This window comes from Orbicella faveolata, unplaced genomic scaffold, assembly GCF_042242905.1.
Source record: "Orbicella faveolata isolate gen_17 unplaced genomic scaffold, um_ofav_v1 contig_1, whole genome shotgun sequence".
Taxonomy (NCBI): domain Eukaryota; kingdom Metazoa; phylum Cnidaria; class Anthozoa; order Scleractinia; family Merulinidae; genus Orbicella; species Orbicella faveolata.
The window spans coordinates 1,255,365-1,274,376 of record NW_028301536.1 but is presented as its reverse complement, the minus strand read 5'-3'; the positions used below and the strand labels follow the sequence as shown (position 1 = coordinate 1,274,376).

The 19,012-nt window shown below is 38.3% G+C and overlaps 1 protein-coding gene across 1 annotated transcript; it reads right to left on the bottom strand.

The window, feature by feature from the left end:
- Window positions 1–4,647: 4,647 nt before the first annotated feature.
- On the bottom strand, window positions 4,648–17,810 carry LOC110042670 (DNA polymerase nu-like). Its single transcript, XM_089284331.1, has 30 exons — window positions 16,906–17,810; window positions 14,586–14,745; window positions 14,279–14,334; window positions 13,456–13,617; window positions 12,890–13,086; window positions 12,527–12,565; window positions 12,267–12,397; window positions 11,616–11,725; window positions 11,225–11,340; window positions 11,043–11,126; window positions 10,779–10,839; window positions 10,533–10,597; window positions 10,290–10,325; window positions 10,048–10,095; window positions 9,733–9,825; window positions 9,411–9,467; window positions 9,085–9,138; window positions 8,955–8,974; window positions 8,605–8,650; window positions 8,272–8,335; window positions 7,720–7,797; window positions 7,503–7,617; window positions 7,232–7,314; window positions 7,020–7,091; window positions 6,827–6,886; window positions 6,471–6,581; window positions 6,055–6,133; window positions 5,650–5,717; window positions 5,505–5,566; window positions 4,648–5,203 (listed from the first exon to the last, which is right to left on the bottom strand). The coding sequence occupies exons 1-30, from the start codon at window positions 17,168–17,170 to the stop codon at window positions 5,114–5,116; spliced, it is 2,682 nt and encodes an 893-aa protein (XP_089140457.1). The 5' UTR covers window positions 17,171–17,810; the 3' UTR covers window positions 4,648–5,113.
- Between the last annotated feature and the right edge of the window lie 1,202 nt (window positions 17,811–19,012).

Sequence of the window (19,012 nt, the reverse complement as noted above, 5' to 3'; positions counted from 1 at the left end):
AATTTTTGTCAAAGCACCATTTCTTTGTAAAGTTATACAACTATGACACGCTGAAAGCAGCTGTTCATATTTTTGGTGAAAAATCGTTTGCAATGTCTTGACAAAGCCATGAAAGGCTTTGTACATTACACAATGAGTCGCAAATCAAACTGTATTGCTGTTTACAATTACGTTTTAAAAGAAAAGTTCTTCGAATTACGTGTAGATTAAGAAGGAAACGTCTCGATTTTACTTAGTGAAAGAAAATTGGATTAAATTAGCACCCAAATTAACAGCTTGGTGAAAATTAAAATATTTTGTGAGAAGTCCACTTTATAAGGTATTTACCGGCTTGTACGTGGTTAAGATATTATTGGGAATATAGTCACCTGAAACGTTATATGCTAAATACTAGCATTTTCATAATTCAAGCAATTCAACAGTCATGACTTTAAAGACCAATTGGTTTACCTTGCAGGCGCTAACTCCATTACACATAGCATAATGAGTCGAGAAGTAAAGCTGCTTTCAATGAACTAGATAATAATGCCGAACCATTGAAGGTCGGGGTGATGATAGCTACTTGAGCCTCTTAAAAACATTAGATTTTTAATTTTTTCCTAATTAACCCGAATTTGATTTTTAAGGCTCCAATATACTCATCATATTCAGCCGTTTTCAAATTCAATGAAGCACCAACTTTATTCAAAAGATTGTTTATTTATTTTCATTTTTACTACGAGTGGCGTATTACGCGCCAGGTAGTCTCCTTTTTGCAGTGGTCCCATCAGCTGATCTGCCTAGTCGTGGACTAAATTGATCCCACTCGTCTCTGTTAGCAGGTCTTCGCCTAATCAAAGCTCCTGCTAAGCTCTTGTCTAACTCTCTTTCTATTAAATAAAACGATTTTCTCTCAAGACAAACGTATATTCCAAGCACTGTAAAATTCTTCTAGGGTTACAGTTTTCGTAAGATCAGCTGCGCACTAGGGGTTTACTACGCAAACTTACAGTGTTTGTTATGTGTATCCAGTGATCGCTGAAAACAATATCTGTACTCAATATTTACACACAATAAATGATCTAGTTTTACCTGAATTTATTTTTACTCGAATTTCATTTGGTTAATAAAGACTAAAGCTACCTCTCGACTGTACAACTGCGCCCCTAATAAACATCATAAAATCAAGATCTATCAGCTTATAAAGCAGAATAACCCTCTATACAGTAGCCCTTGTTCTGTATATTTTATTTTTGCAGTATTCTCGAAGACTATTTGAAAACTATAGGGATTGCTTTTATGTATCGGTTATGTTTAGTTAGTTAGCATACTTTATTGTTGTAAACGCATAACATTTTTCACTCCAAATCCTAATTCCTGCCGCGACCGAATCTCTTCCTTCCTAATTGAAGCAAGAACTATATCTCTGACGGCCCTCTCCGTCCTCTCCAACCTCTCCAACCCCCCTACGAGCAAGAAAGAGCCGCTCTTCAAGCAAGGGCCTTTCCTCGACAGAAGCCCATCACTGGACGTTTGGCCTCAATTATTTTACTAATATTCCTACATCAACCACGCTGTTTTTCCTTGATTGACCTTTGATTTAAAATCACGCCTGTATGAAACTGGGCACACAGGGTACAAAATTTACTGTTTCCAAAACATTTACAGTCTGTTGCCTACTTCATCAGCCCCTTGCATAACTCTGTGACGTGACATGGTCTTTAATAACCCTGTCTTGTGACATGTTCAATAAAACTCGGTCATGTATAACCGATGTCAATAATTAAAAGACTCAAAAAAGTGGCGCGGAATTAAATCGATTTCAAAAAAAAAAAGAGAGAGCGAGATAATTATAAGTACATATATGGTTTATCGCTTGCTAATTTTGAGTGCATTGATGTCTAAACTCATTTTTTATGCTGGTTTCAAGTTTCTAAAAATTAAACCTCCAACTTACAATCTTAGGCCACGTCCAAACTACGCCGGAGGGATTTGAAAACGGAGCTGTATTTCTCCGGTTAATTAGGCCTACCGTCCACAAAAATCCGAAGAAATTGTCCACTGAAAAGGAAACCTTTTGGAAAATGTTCTTGAAACCCGAGGAATTTGAAAAGTGAACTTTGTGTTTTAGTGTGAACAGAAAAATTTTGTAAACGGAGCTTTTGTAAACGATTATGTCACGATGTTTTCGATCGATTTTGAGGCTTTTAACTCTATTGCTACGTTTGGAAATAATCCCACCTCGTCGTCCGACCACGAAAAGTACGTATACTTATTTTTGTTGTTTGCCTCAGAATTGTTCTTCGTTCGGCCTGAATTTGACATTTTTCATTGAAGTCCGTTCAAACAGATTTAAAAGATGGCGGGAACAACAATCATTTCACTAGAACCTTATTACGCGCATGCTCGCGGGTGCATTCAAGTGTTTCTGCCGCTTGTGATTGTCGCGTTGACGGAAAACATTTGATCCGTTTCAGTTTAGAGTGAAACCTCCGTTTTCGAATTCCTCCGGTGTAGTATCGAAAAGGCCTTACTTATTCAACACCCTCTTTTCATTCTGATAAACATTTTGATCTACGACAACGTGACAACGTTATGCAAACCTAAGGGTCTCTTCCCTGAAAAATATATATTTGGTAGCAAACCGTTAGTATAGCAAAGGTGCGAGGAATAGGAAATTCTCATTTTTGGGGGAGAAGTTTTATCTGCAATATTTTTTTTTTCCGTAGGGAATCATGTATAATTATTTTTTTCTCTTTATGGAGAATAAGTCTTATCTCCCATATATTCGATGCAGGAATTTATCATGCTCAGGGTTGCCCGCTGTGTCTGAATTTTTCTCTACACCTATCCATGATTGACATATGAAAAGCTAAAACTGGGTTACAGTTATTGAATTTGGTCGGTAAAATATTGCGTCGGGTTACTTTACAGACGTTGAATTCAATGCAATAATTGATTAAAAGATGATTCTATGAGATCATTGGCTAAATTTATTTCAATTTTAATTGTCATTTCAAAATTGTTTGCGAAAAAGTGTAAGAGAGGCTGCAGCTGTGTAAAGGAGAAACAAATCATGAAATATCACCGAGCTTAAAAAATGCCTCACTTAACTTTGCGATTAACAGACGTAACCTCACCACTGTAAATAGAAATTACCGTTAACAATAGTTATTCCTGTTTTCAAAGGAGAAATTCTGAAGGCACAAATTTGAGGAATACGGAAGGATACGTCGTATAAGCGCAAGCATATCTATTGGACCACATACCTCAAAGTGATTTCATACTTTTCGCACGCTCAAGTATGACATTGAAGACCATGTTTAACGTGTTGATTTACTCCGCTCTTGTAATAGTCGCCTTCCTTGGCAATATCTTGGTGCTTTTCGCCGTGAAAAAGAACCGGCATGTGCACACGACAACAAACTTTCTACTGGCTAATCTGGCTGTTGCTGGTCTATGGACGGCAATATGGAGTGTGCCTTACGTTGTGCTTAGTTCTTTAACTCATCCACAAGGCAAAGTTGGTGATTTCTCGCGCAAGTTTTTGTCCATGAATAACATGAGTGGATTGTCGATTCTTGTATCGGTTTGTACGATGACGGTGCAGTGCTAGCGGTTGAGAGATACCACGCCTTGTTAAACCCGATGAACGCGCAGCTGAGGTTAAAGAAAGGCTCTGTTTGGTTTGCAGTGGCCGGGTTTTGGCCCTTTGCTGAACATGCCAACTGTCCTTTACGCTGTGTATGACGAGAAGACAGAGCAATGTGTGTATACTTGGAATGAGACCTCGCATGCTGTCGTTATCGTTTTGTTTGCTTCGTTTTCCGCGTGTACCATCACGTTTTGCTACTGTAGGATTATCAAGGAGCTTTATTTTAGCAAAACGATTTGCAACGAAGATGTCGGGCAAGATTTTGAATCCAAGCGCAGGATTGTAAAGCTGCTGCTTATTCAAGTTGTTGGGTTTTTTGTGTGTTATATTCCATTCGTCGTGGTCAAGTTTATAATTCGTCGACAGCTACCTAAAGCACACTACCTCTGTATTTATTTACTGTACTGTAGCTCGGCTATTAACCCAATTATCTATGCGCTTCGCAGTTCCAATTATCGGAAAGCTTACAAAGAGATTGTACGGGAGGTTAAATTGTGGATATGTTGTTGTTTCCGGAAAAGAAACCAATGGCCAGAGGGCTCTCCTAAGAGTGAGCGCGAATTATTCGGAATTGCGACCTTTTCTTTTAGGCCATAATAGCGTTTTTATTTTATATTCATAACTCCTCCGACCACAAAATGTAATAAGAAGGTAGTGGAATCATTGCCTAAATTAGAAGCCTGACAACTTGTGTTGTTTATTCAGCTGAAGGGATCAAGGCAAACAGGATCAAATTGTTTGTTGTCGTTTCCTACGAAATTTTCACGAAAAAGGAATCAGGTACTTGCAAGTAGTTCTTCAATCACTGAGACAGCTATTCAATTTACAGTAATAGCTGCGATAGCGGCCTTATGCGTAACAGAGCGCGAAGAAGATAGGTGAGGTGAGGTGAATAGCTGCGATAAATGAGATGGCAAAACTTTGATAAGCTCTCAAACGCTCAAAATGAAGCAAATCTGATGCAACAGACTTTTGAAATGTTAATCTTAATAGCTATAAGTAACACTGTTGACTCAGTATTATGTCTTAGTTTATTAAAAAAAACCTGATGCTTAGCAATTCAGAGATTCATGCATAAAGTACAAATGTGTTTCAAAATTGGAATTGTTAACCGGTATTTCCATTTACTAAGATATATAACAGCGTCGTTTCCTCTAGATTGGAATGACCGATGTTATACAATTAGTTTTAATAACAGTTTTCGTACATTACTTAAGACCCTTCATCTTTAGCAGTCTTTGCTCTACAGTTTGGTGATATTGAACAACAAGTACAGTGCCTTGCATCGGACCGACGAGAAAAAAAATTGATTAAGTAACGAGAAATTTTTCCACTCTTCTCTGAAAAAACGTTATAACACTGATTCATTAAGACAGCGAGTAGGTTAAATTTTAATGTGTGGCATACAATTACGCCATCTTTGATTTAGGGCAAGGTTGTTACAAGGAAAGCGTATAAATGTCATTCCAGAGCTGTTAATTATGAAGGCGTTAGGGGCGGCATTGAAACAGGGAAGGTGTCCATGTGTCCCCACGTCTGTCCAGTACTGATAGACACAGGAAGTGGTACCTATGAATAAGAAATGCAAGTGTTCAATTGGTGGCTGTTTTAAAATGGATTACGTACTGGCTTGAGATGTTGTTTGGTTTTCACAAATTTCTAATCTTATGTATGATACAAGTACAAATTCTAAGTAGAGGCCAAACATTTTTAAAATTAAAATTACTTGCCCAATTACGCCAAAGCATGCCGCATGCACTTCATTCTCTTCTATGGTCTGTTATATGTCAGTAAAAATCCTTGTTTTCGCTGAATACATGCAGTATAAGTCCCAGTTTACGACTTCCACCAATAGTAATACTTTTATTACCTTCAGCTTGACCTTGCCACCACAAAGTTTCTCCGTAGATTCCATTATTGACTTGACGCTTGCTGCAATCATAAATAGATATTTTACATTATTCTCCGCGCAATGTTTCGTAGAAAACATAAGAAAACTGACAGAGATATGCTACCTGTCACTTTGTTAATTTCATCTTCAGGGACCTCCAATAGAAGCTCATCGTGTATTTGTAACAGCAGTCTATAAAGAAAATAATTACGGAACACACCAGCTTTTATACAAGTCAGCGTTACTTTATCTCACTATTTTGGTGTTAAAAGTTTTTAGTCGCTTACTTACACTTAAAAACGCTAAGTAATAGAAAACGCTGACTATGGACTGTTTAAAAAAAAATGAGAAAGGGAGGCAAGAGTGGAAGGAAGACTCGATTTAAAAAATCGCCTGTCTTGATGAGGGTGTGAAAAGAAAGGGGCAGCACAAATTAAGGATGGCCATGAAGCCTGAAAGTCAGCTTGAAGTCTATTTAAATATTGCATTGCAACTTATTATGAAACACTTCATCAAAACAGTTCTTTACCTTGCGTGCAGAGAGGTATCCTCGCTTATGGCACTTATGACCTGAATCATCGCTGCTTTACAAATATCGGCGGCAGAACCTTAAATTCAAACAAAATGTTACAAATCAACGAGCCTGATCAGTTTTTAAAAAACCTTTAAAAGAAAAGGCCTTGGAACCGGGTTTAAAAGCGTTTTGGAACGTACCAGTGAGGTAATTCAACCAGTGAGATATCAACTAAGATGGAATGCCAGAGACTTTCGACTAGATGGAAATGTTCAAATTTCAGGAAGGTGCATGGATCCAAAGCCAGGGGGAAATGTTAAATTCAGACATTTATTCAGCATTCAGGGAAAATGTTGAGACCACTTTTAAGAACTTTGACAGACATGGGAGTTATGTTCGACAGAGGTGATTAAATCTACACACGCACAAACCCTGCACGATAAAATTGACAGCCTGTCGTTCAGCCTGCGATCTTTGGGTGAAATCATAAGACTTGATATGTGGCAGCCATCGCCTTCTGTTCAAAATGGTGGACACGTAGCCTGTGTACAGAAAACAAACGTATGGTGAGGCCACAGAAAACGTAGAGTTGAGCAAGGCTCTTCTGTCAACTCAGTAAACGATATCCTATCTATAAGCCCTTCTATGTCGCTCTAAAGGCAAAGTTTTTGTCCTTTGTGGGACCAGCTTTTCTCTCGGAGGTCTAATCTCTTACAATTTAGCTGATTCAACCTGGACATGGCCAAAGCAATTCTGAACTTAGTACATAAACTACTCCGTTACAAACCGTTTCTTTGACAACTCTCAATACAGCGTCGGGTGAATTCCTTTATTCTTGGAAATCTCCCTGAAATTATTCAACGTATACGCATAAAAAGACGTAAGTACAGTATAGATAATGAATTTTTCAGTACAATTAAAATTAACGATCTCTGTTATAGGAGCAGAAACCTAGTGCCAGACAGGGATTGTAAACACACCTAAAAAGCTCTCAATGAATCCTTTTGCTTCATCAGCACTCACTTTGAGGGTATGCCCAAGTTTTTCGCTTCCTGTACAACAAATATTGACGAATTGTTAACCAAAACAAACATATAATATTTATACGCGTTGACTATTCTTCCAAGTGCTTCTCAGAGAGGACTTATAGGAGTAAACAAAAAACAGTATATATGTAAAGGGTTCTCCTTACCAACACCGTAGATAACAGAATACACAATTCGTTTGGTCCTTTCTCTCTCATGAAACTGAACTTCCTCACAGCTTTTGTCCAACCTAGACATACGGTTTTGGTACATCAGAAAAAGTTCTAAGGCATAAGGAGGAACTTTCTTTTAGTTTAAACTTAGAATTATCTCATTCAATGCACGATGATCGATCCTTTTTCTGGTACCGGGAATGCAAATAGTAAATAAAGTAAAAACGAGAACATTTTTGAAAGAGCAATCAAATTATTACATTACCACTGTGAGGCAAGTGTTGTAAATACGTCTGCACATTGTTTGTCGTTGAAGATCTGTATCAGCGACGGGTCTCCGGACAGGTGGGACAGTAAGCGAAGTTCAATGGACTGAAAATCTAGAAAGAGACCACAGCCGGTCAATTACTGAGAAGATATTTTACTGTGGTCACAAGCAGGCGTGCGTAACTAAAGTAACATAATCATTCAATACCAAATACCTGCCGCAAGTAATAACCAGCCTTCTCTACTTGTGTAAGCATCCCGTGCATAAATGGTTACCACTTCTTCCGGTTTGCCTAAAGATGATGAAAGAAGGGTTTCAGAATAACCAGTGTCTAGAAGATGGAGACTTTCCTTCGGTGACAACTCGCATTACTTTGTTCATTCATCTATTACATTTCCTTGTAGCTCCGTCCTTTAGCAACAGTGAGCCTTCTGAGGAATAAGTATCATTTCATTTAGAATGTTGTAACCTGTACATCCACCCATTTCCCATGGCAACAAGACACAGACTAGTGATAAATTGAGTTAAAATTAATACACAAGCATTTTAAGAGCCTTGGCTAATTCAGATTGCACGAAGAGAATTAGGAAACTCTCTGAGCATGTTTATCAAAGACTCGTCTTCAATTCGGTTTTCCTCGACCACGGAAGGTTTTTTAATAGATACAGCCTTTTCGTACATAAATATCTTCCTAGTTTGTTCCAAATCGTCGAAGAGCATTCCTTTTGATACTGAAGCCGAATCGGAAAACAATGTTCTATCGTACCTACGATGAACTGTTTCTTGATTCCAGATACCTCTATAACTTGTTTTGGGATGGCCTGAAGGTTCTACAAGACAACCGAAGATACACATAATAATTAACCCCTGTAATGTAGACACCACGGTGACCACCATACTATAGAAGTACTGGGTAGTTTTGCGGTATTGGCTTTTAGTGAAAGACCACTTTGCTTTCTACTTCAATTTAATTACCTGAAAATGCTGGTAAGTGGTAGAAATAACGTATGACATTGCTGAATCGAGATTGGGAAAGGTTTACTTACAAAAAGAAGTTGAAGTAAGATCGATATACAGCAGCAAGCCACACAGCACTTACTGGATTTGCTGACGTTAGTCTTCCAGTGGCCGCTGCTGTTTGGTCCCTGCAAATAAGACGAATGACTTAGCTGGTTATCGCGTAAATATGCATTAACTAACAAACCAAAAAAACAAACACTTTCTGATCAGTCCATATTCCCCGATTATGAGCCTTACGGCATGTATATTCATTACATTTAGATTTTTCAGACTCTTTTTCTGGCATTTACATGTGCACACCCCTTCGTCAGGTCTCTGGTCAGTTGGCGTCAGTTGAGGCAATTGAAATGTTCAAATGATCAGAAATTTAAATCCGTAAAAAGCCGTACTAATCAGTGAGTACTAATTTGTATCTCTCAACGAACTCACCAGCTTGTTAAAAGAATTCCCTGCAGGAAAAAGGAGATAACAGCAATCAAAAAATATGATTACATAACCTGAAGAGCCGGTATTGTTGCATTTGCCGGATTTATGTTTTGGGAAAGAAAGTGGCATTTACCTCATGGACATGTGAGAGTATTCCATCAAAGTACGTCGACTTTAGTTTTACCAACTGTCGACAAAAATAAAAAACAGACATGAACGAGGACGTTTACATGGCCACTTACAGGTGAACAGATGTAGGGTTTGTTCCAGTGAATATCAGCACTTGCTCTCAAGTTTACTTACATTGCGTTTCGTGATATTGCCGCATAGTCGCTTAGCTCGGTCAAACTTGAGCAATTACTCACTACAGAGTACAGTGTATGCCTGTGAGTAGTCCAGACTCTGAGCTGTCCCCACCCCGCCCTGTGAAGATATTCATTTAACTTCAACGAAACATACATGTCTGTACTGCAGAACAAGCTTTGGTAATGGATGAAACTCTTGCAGGTGAAGCAGCTGTAAAGATAAGCAAACAAAAAAAAAACAACAACAAATGTGCATCGACATTGATTTTTCGGTAAACACTGATGAGGTGCAAGAAGAGAAAATGTGTAATCTAAACTTGGATAGCCAAAGACGATCCGCCTATACGCAAAGAAGAAGGCGATGTATTTCAGATAAGGGGAATGCAATAAGGAAAAACCGAAAGGAAGGCCGTAATTTAAGCAACTAGTAATTTATATAATTTATATGTACTAAATTCAGTGTGCCATATACTTACCACAGCTTCTGAGGTGGATTTATAATTCTTGATTGTGGTTCTTGCAAGCTTCTTCTTACATTTTTGGTCTAGTCTCAGCTCTTCAAACAGCACCTTTAAAAGAGGCAGAAGAATCAGTAAAAGGAAATTAAGCTGAATAGCTTTCGTCGCTTCTATACTCAGATTCAAAAGAAATCCTAGAAAATCCAAAGACAACTGTTTACCTTACAAAATAGTAGACATCAGCGTCATAAAGCTGGATTCCATCCAATAACGTACAGCGAGTAATTACATCTCTAATTAGAATGGACCTTTATTCGCTATAAGTTAACTCACCTCTCTCAGCTGCTGAGGACTGTTGATAAGAAAAGGATGCCCTGCAGCCTGCAAATTAAGAAAATCAAGTGCACTCATTTTATTGTTGCTATGAACAAACGTTTTGCGACGCAGGGGGCTCGAAATGACCGCCTTGGTCATTGATGTATTCATAAAACCAATTCGGATGAGAGTTTTACTAGGATATGAACACTTGGTATCAGCTGTACGCCAAACCGTATGGTTACTTCAGTCTACCTTACCTTGTGGGCTTCTGCTTCGACCTTTACAATTTTCATCTGAAATGAAATGTGATTCAATTAGCTGATATTAATTTTATACAGGCTGGCTTTGGAGTATAGAAATTTTCACCATAGTTTTAATGTAGAGATTATGAACCAAAGAGACCATTTCGTTCGCATTCCGTGCAGACAAGACTGTTGTTAAAAAAACGGCTTTGGTTTTAAAAAAACAACATGGTTGTAAGCATAAAGCTATGAATTTACCTTAAGGGTATTGCTGGCTTCAATCAAGACTTGAGAGTTGATTCCGATTCCTTGAGTTTCCATTACTTGGTAAAGCAAAAAGTAAGGTTATATTTCTCGTTTTACAAGATATACAATAGCAGGAAAAATCATATTAGCTAAGTTTTGGTTTCAAAAGATCGTCGCCAATAAAGAAAGCGTTTATTGCCAATTGATCGGAATGTCACGGAATGAATCATCGTGAAATCAAATTAGCTTTCGCATTACCTGCTAAAATTGAACAGAGCGGTGTCTCGATGCTGATGAACAAGTCCCAGAGTGATAGCATCTGGAAGAAAAAAGTTACCGTGTTGTTTAGCAGTTACATGCAACTCAGATGTTGTATTATATTTGTGCTGTACCTGCCAGTTGAAAAAGACAGAGTTTGACAGCTGGAGTTGAGTTCTTCCCCCGCCCCCCTCCCGACATAGTTCCTAATTTTTCCAAAAATGAGGACAGTGGAAAGTGAAAATTTCAGACTTGCGTACTTACCTTAAGCTTCCCATATTGTTTCACCATGAGAGGCCCAAGCATCGCAACATCTTGGCAAATCATTGAATCATCCTCTGCCCCACTCTGTGAAGTAAACAACATAGTCATCTCAGACGCACAGTCAAGAGATTTCAAATCATCTTTAATACTCTCTTGGGACCATATAAATGTAGCTAGTGTACCTCTGGAAGTCTGAGCTGGACGGATGCAAGAACGTCTGCAAAGGTTCCTGGCGGGTTGTCCGGGTTTAATAGCCAAGCAGCTATTCTAGGATCAAGAAGACGCCACCTGAGACAAACTGCGGAGTAAAGAAAGAAAGTTATCAACGCAGGTATGGTTTTAAAGAGAGCGAGGCGTAACGTTTCAAGAAAAACAACTTGAAACAACGTGCATCTTATTTATGTCTATTGATTTTGTTGTCAATTAAACGCTACTTTGGACTGTTTATCTCAGCCAATACGATGAACGCCACAATGCTTTTTTTTTAAATTGGCAGGTCAGCTTTTCAGTTGATTGTTACTCTTGAATGTCTTAAGACGGACGTAATGTATGTCTGCAGCAAGCACACGTTACCCTTTTTGACGTCATAATGTGTTGTCTCCACAAGATACCGAACTATTTTCTGGGAATCGAAGCAGATTTTCCTGGTCGATGATGACGTCATTAGATCATCCACTACTCTCCTATTCAAATATGATATACAATCATGATTAACTTCACAGTGAAACAAAGTACCACGAAAATAACGAAATGTTGAGTTTCTTATTAGTCGTATTGAGGTGCAACAGGAAGGGAGCAGTTGGAAGACTGGAAAGGAGCGCATATTGAAAGATAACAATGCAATATTTCGCATTACAGTCCTCAGTTGTCCCCGCCCACAACTTGACTAAAACTGCGATGCCATGCATGATTTCGGGTTGAATACCTTGACTGTGCACATAAAGAAACACAAGTAACTTGGTTGTTAACTCACAGTCTGTACTGAAAAACTGCAACATACTGACTTTGAGGCAGTGAACATTGCGCTGCGTAGTTTATAAGCCATAAACTAACTAGATTTCAAACTAGGATATCTAATATAAACTTTTTAGGTGCAAGTGGTACTTTATAGCTGGGGCACCTTTTTACGTCAACAAAAAAGAACAATTTATTATATTTCTTATTAATGTTTTCCTACTACATTTTAAGTTTGCACTATATAAAAGGCATTATTCTCCATCATACCTGCACCAGTTTGTTAAAGAATCCTCCGCTGTGTCTATAGGAATTTCCACGAACGTTAGTCGGCCTTGTGAGGAATCAATGGTACTTGAAGTCGTTTCAGACCAAGGTAGTGCAACAACCATGGTAGGAGCCTGTAAGCTCAAATACACAGCTAAATCAAGGTTCTTTTATGTATAGTCTGTTTAAGCAGTGCCTCGAACCTCTTGTTTAGGAAAATGAGCAGAGAAAGCAGTGAAAATGAGTCAATGCCTTATTGGTACCTTTTTGCCAGAGGCTTCTTGGACTTGTTTCTTCGTTTTCTATAATTAGAGTAAACAACTCAACAAGCACTGTATATATAGCAGTTACTGAAATTATCAATAGTCTTGACCTGTTTGGGTTTCGTATTCATCAGCAGCACTAAGAAATAAGCCTGTGCTCGAAACCCTAAAAGCCACTTCTCTAGAGTGAGAGACACAAGAAATCGAGCAAGGTAAAAACTTGCATGTACTGACATCACTTGATGGCCCAGAAAGTATAGGATATAGCTTGATACCTATGTAAATTCTTTAAATAAGATCTCAACACAGTATTGTGTTCTGCATACCAGTATGCCTCTATGGTTACACCACGATATGACATACTTGTTGTTTGTTCGGTCTTAAGAGCGACCACCCGTCTTCATAAACCAGAGTGCACGCGACCTCTTCTGCTGATTTGAGGTTCTGTTCAAACACCTCTCTTTGACCTAGACTCATCGTCGAGACTTTAATAGGCTGATTTTCCCACGTTTTACTCCCTCGCTTTTGATTCTTGATGACGTTCTCTTTCGGTGTAGTTTCTGCGGAAACGATAAACTGTCGATGAATTCTCTCTTAATAAATGAAACCAGGCATTGCGACTCATTGAGTTTAGCATGGAATACGCAGTGAACGAAAGCAGTGCGTAGCCATCAATATAACTGAGTGAGTGAAAGAATTTACAAATTTTAAAAGTAGGATCTTGAAGGTCTGAAAATGCTCGACTTAAATTTGTCGTTAAGAACTTTAGCCGCACTATCAGCATAAGCAAAAGCATGATACTTTTAGTGTTAAAAGCGCCTTTGGAAACTCAGGTTTGCTATTTTGTGACGCTACTGGAAAAATTCCTTCGCAGTGTAAGTAATCGAATACGGTCTTAAAGGACTGGTGGATAATATAAGTTTATTTACCTGTGTCCGCTGTTTGTGCTCTCTTAGCATCGTTCCCTTGAACAGTTTTCCTTTCTTTGAAGTAACTGGTGATTGGACTCTGCTGTGCTTTCCTTTTGTTTGCGTTTTCAGTGTTTCTCCCTGACTGATCGTTATTCTTCTCCTCTCTTGATGACGTGTGGTCTTTAATATCAAAAAGAAAGAGCTCAAAGGTCATTTTCCAAAGCGTGCAGCTGCTGTTCCTTGCAGTTACACGGAAACCTTTTAATAAGGCGATATAGAAGGAAGTATTGAAGGCTAGAAGACTTCAAGACTAAGAGAACTTCTCATTCATTAGCTGGAAGTATCTAAAACAAGTTACTTGTAATGTTAGTTCACATAAGAACTTGACTGATACAAAGCAATATCCCCCAACTAGTTGAGGCAGACGAATTTTTTTTAATTGCCATAACCCATCATGATATTGATATTATGAGGAGAAATTGGATATGTCGGTCAATCCTGGAAATAAACGATCGCGAGTTAGGAAGAACAGCCACTGATTAGTTTCCAGCACAATCTCAGGGTCTAGCTACAAATAAAAACTTTCAAGATTACGTGAATTTCGTATTAATTTAGTGCAAAGAAGACCTTAACGTTTTTGAAGTAATGCATGTATAAATTTAACTTGAGGGCAGTTGCAAAAATTCTCAACGACTCGTTCTTTCTCAATCCTAAAACTTACAGATGGCAGAGAAATGCCTGTGCATGGGACATACGCGTCAATTTATTTTTGAAATAAAGAGTGAATATTTCCAGCTGAAATTAATGACGCATTCACGCGGAGCATTATTAATTCAGTTACCTGTTTTGGCAAAGTATGGTGATTCCTCTTCCTTAAACTGGGGTGAAGACAAATTTCTAACAAAGCAAAGAATATGTTATCAGACTAGCTCTATTTGTGGAAACCTTTTCCTAATCTTTTCCCGCTGAAGAAATAAAGCGACAACTTCGACTTGTAGTGTGCGAGAATTGATAACTTTGCAAAGGATAGAGTTGACTTCTGATGAGATCGTGTTTTGAATGTACGGATGCTTTTCTGAAGTAAGGGTGAGTTGTGCCCAAATAAAAATGTGTATAAATATTTCCCAAAGTGTTCAATGCATGCATACCTTAATGCTATCGCATTTGCTTGCAGCCTTTGCTGTATACCACAAGGCGATACCGTGCTTAGCTCCTGTAAATCAATTCTTTCTTCAAGTGTGGGATCTCCAGTAAAACACAGATGCTTGCATGGTTCAGCCTTTGGTTCACTAAGGTAATATTCTGAAGCTAGAAATATGTCAATGACGAAGGAAAATAATTATTCCTAAGGAAAAAATGCGGCCGCGCTAGTTTATACTATAGTTGTGAATTAATGGAAAACTGATCAAAACGCAAGTGGAATTTTCAGCACCAGGAACCTCAAACTACACTATCTTATTATTTATTATAATATAGATAGGACCCTGCGCGCGCTCTGATTGGTTCAAATCCCATGTTTTCTTTAAGAAATAGAAAACATGTACCGTGTTTCTATCGACTTTCAGTATAAATCTACTAACGTTCTTTCACGAATGCCGTTCTCTGATTGGCTACGCTACTCACTATCTATTCTGTGATAGATAGTGAGTAGCGTAGACGTGAGCCCTTGTTAACAAAATGACGGCCGTTTCTTGCCGTTTTGAAGTGCATTTGTCTGTGAAGAGGATTTAAATAAATTTTTGAACGACTAGTAGATTTATACTGAAACAATTAGATTATTCCCTCTCGATTTCTATGCGTGATAGAAATCTCGAGCTCATAATCTAATTGTTTAATAGAAACACGATTTTTAACCAATCAGCGCGCGTATTTTCTTTGGACTGTTTTCTAATAGAGTATAAAAAGTAGAAAAAGCGTGTTTTATTGTTTTCCGCCACATTACCTCTATATCATATAGCAAATAAAGAAGCCTAAGCCGTGCATTATACTGTGACAAAACACTCCGGAGATTTGAGAACACTCGAGAAATGTAGAAAACACCATTCCACAAGTGTTGATTGCGGTCTTTTGTTCGCTAAAAACAGACCCATATAACGGCGATGCGTGTTTCCACCCAACGCATTCAATTTGATCCTCAGTTTGCGGGTTAAACATCTCATTACCTCAAGTACCAAATTTTGCAATGTCATCCTTTAATCATGATAGCAATCACCCGTAAAAGCAATCTGTTGTGTCATGATCATGTTATTTGCATGTGCGTATGGTGTCAATAAGGGTGGGCGGAACTTATTATACAACTAAGACACCGGTCATTAAGTCCGTCCTTCGGCTTTGTTTATGTCGTAAATAAGTCGTCTGTAAGGCATCTGTCAAGAGGTGATTCCTCAAAGTCGGTGTACCAGCTCTCCAGAATCAGTCGTTAAAATGGTTATTACTGCTTTGAGCAGAGTGTCATTCACAACACTACAATTTATTTAGGACAAACTTAAAACTTGAGAAGATAATGAGTTAATTTTAAAACTGAAAAGTTTGCTTGTCTTTGTTTGTTTGTTTGATTTTTTGTTCGTTCGTTTGTTCAAAAAGCAACATTAGCTTGACAAAAGACTGAAATACAAGTGGGTATCATCATAAAATATGACGGGCATTTGAGAACACGAGGGAGATGTATAGAAAACACGAGCCGCAGGCAGAACAGCCCATAAGTATTTCGCTTTAGCAAGCAAGGGACTGACGCTGGAAGGCTTCCTAACTTTTATGGATTGCTGTTTAAGAACAAGAGATAGGAATGTAGCGGATTATCTCGGAGTCATTGATTGAATGTCAATAAGAAGATGATGTACTTTGCCGAACTCCACGTGTCGCAATGGTTATCGTGTAGGATTCTGAATACACCAGCACTTAATATTTGAATGTAATATCTTACAGAAGGTGAGCTAAACATGACTTTTATGCCATATAGTTTAAGTCCAAACACCAAGGAAATCAAATGCAAGAAGACATATTCACGTTCCTTTTGATTATCTGGTCACAGACACTTGCCTATTGTTTTCGTTTTTAGCTGGTTGGTGTTGTGATTATCACGATTATGAGAGCGTTAGTATTCAGCGCTAAAGAAAGGCTCGAAAATAAATTTTATACCAGAATATACACTGACATTTCTTCTTTCGAAATGTTAGAATTTTAGGTGTTTTGGTGTTTCACCGGGTAGTGAATTTGCCGATTGAAAAAGTGTGCAAAATTAAGAATTTTGAGGAAGGGAATTTTAGTGATTTTAAGCGGCTCGTCGTGACCTTGAAAATAAAACCACAAAAGTATAATTAGCCTCAAAATACTTGTAAACCCCTCAAAAATAAGTTTCCAGGCTCAAAATGGAGTGTTATTGTGATGCGGATTGAACAGATTTTTCATCATGTGCCACGAGTGGCTCGCCCGCTCTACGTTAGTGGACATTGTCTCTTAAAGACTTACCTTGTTGTGTAGTACACTGATTAGTCACGCCTTGACGCGGTCCATAAATTTCTCTTATAGCTCTCACAACTTTCTGGCCCGGTCGAGACAGCAAAATAGGATTTTGGCACTCTCCAGGACCTTCCAATATTTCTTTCCAAGCTATAGGTTCATGCCTTTGCCACCTTGATGAACAAGTTGGTGCTTGAAATGACCCCCAAGGGGTCTGATCTGATCCGGCAGAGGACTGTTGTGTTCCATGTATCGTTAAATTGTGAAAATTCATGAATTCTGTTAAGCTTAACTGTTTCTATGCTACCATTAGGTTGATAGGCAAAAGCTTGATTGAGCCTGAGTACGAAAATTTGAAAAAAGAAACCTTCTAAAAACTATATACTTTAGCTTATTTTATTTTGTTTCGTAAAGTGTGAACTAGAAGGTTTTGTTTTAAATAATATTAGTTTCAAGAGCCTTTGCTCTTTCTGAAGTGAGGGGAGAAATGAATTTTGTTTACCTCGGCAAAAGTGCAAATATATGTGGGGTTGCCCACATATTTGCTTTTAAAATTTGTTTACCTCACCAGTCAGTTATGCCATTCCTTAGTGGTGCAGCCCCTCCGAAGAAAAATCCTGGATCCGCCCCTGTAGTTAATGTTTTTTTTGTTACTATTATTACTAGTATTAACTTCGAAAGCCTTTTGCCCTCTCTGAAATAATAGGAGAAAGAAACTGTGTTTAACTCTGTAAAAGTACTGCACAGTCAATGGTCAGTGAAGCAGATTCTGTTTTTGTAATATTTGATAACTGAATCAAAAAAAGTGCTAATGAAAGCAATTTTGTCAACGGGCTCAAATAAGTTAAAGATTTGGTCTAAACTTCAAACAAACTCCAGGTACGTTTCCTTACCGATCGTTACCAATCGGGTCAAACTTCCTTACGTATTCTCATCAAGAACGCTTGTCCACTGGAAAATGATAGAATAAACCCTCCAGGTGTTATCCAGGAACGGCTTCGATTCCTTGGAATTGCTAATTAATCAATTCCACCTCAAAAGTTACGGGGAAAAAAGTCGTTTCACTCTGCGGTGCCGCTTGAAACTCAACGGTGAAAAATATCAACATTTTAGGCTAGTTGCTTTGCCGCGGGTGGGCAAGAGATTTTCCCGCCAAAACACAATCGAGAGCGCGTTGGAAGAGCACTGGGGAAGACTACAATAACCATCCTCAGATGGGAGGGGTGGGGGAATGTTTTAGTTTGATTTGCTCCTTTTTGTCACGGGATTTTCAGGTTTAATATCTTAACAATCTTTTCGTAAGGTATACGTAAGGCTGGTTTTCTCCCGGCCAAAAGCGCGTATTAACGTACCCACACACAATATTATAAATCCCGTGTTTCCATAAATACGAGAAACAAATTCAAACAAACTTATGCGATGAGTGTTTAACCAGCTGACTGTACAGTATCAAAAGGACACACGGGAGTTTCTTCACTAGTCAGTCATATGCACAAAAGTCATATTAACCCTTGTCAGTCGTGTATCAACATATAAAGGAGCAGTTTAATTTTGATGATAAGGCAGCTGTTTGTTTTTCCGGTACGGTTTCAAGTGTGAATAAATTAAAACGGAATCTGAAACCGTGCGGAAAGAATTAAAGGAATATAATAATCGTCAGAACACTGCAACTACTAGATTACATCGAACTCAATTCAAAGATACAAAAGCCGAAGGATAATCATGGGATTATAAGCTAAAATAGTGGGTTGAATTTAATATTTTTTTAGCCACTCCAGACTTTGCGATTGTTGACTGTTTAACCAGTTGTCTCGATTGTTCTAGCTTTGTATTCACTATTATTCAGGTTCCACGCTGTCAAGCGAAGAAAATTAAACTCTCCAGACTTCAAAAGTTCTATTATTTGTTGCTAGGCGAAGTTTTGCCGGAGGCTGTGGGTGTTGTCAATGGTTTCAACAAACTGACATAAAATGTCATTGAAAGCACGCCGCGATGAAATGAACTCAACTTAGCACTGGCGATGAAATGAACCCAACTTAACGCTGGGGCCGAAACATTTGCTGTAAACATCGTTTTTAATTTGGCACTGCGTTATTACTATTTACAACTTTTGACA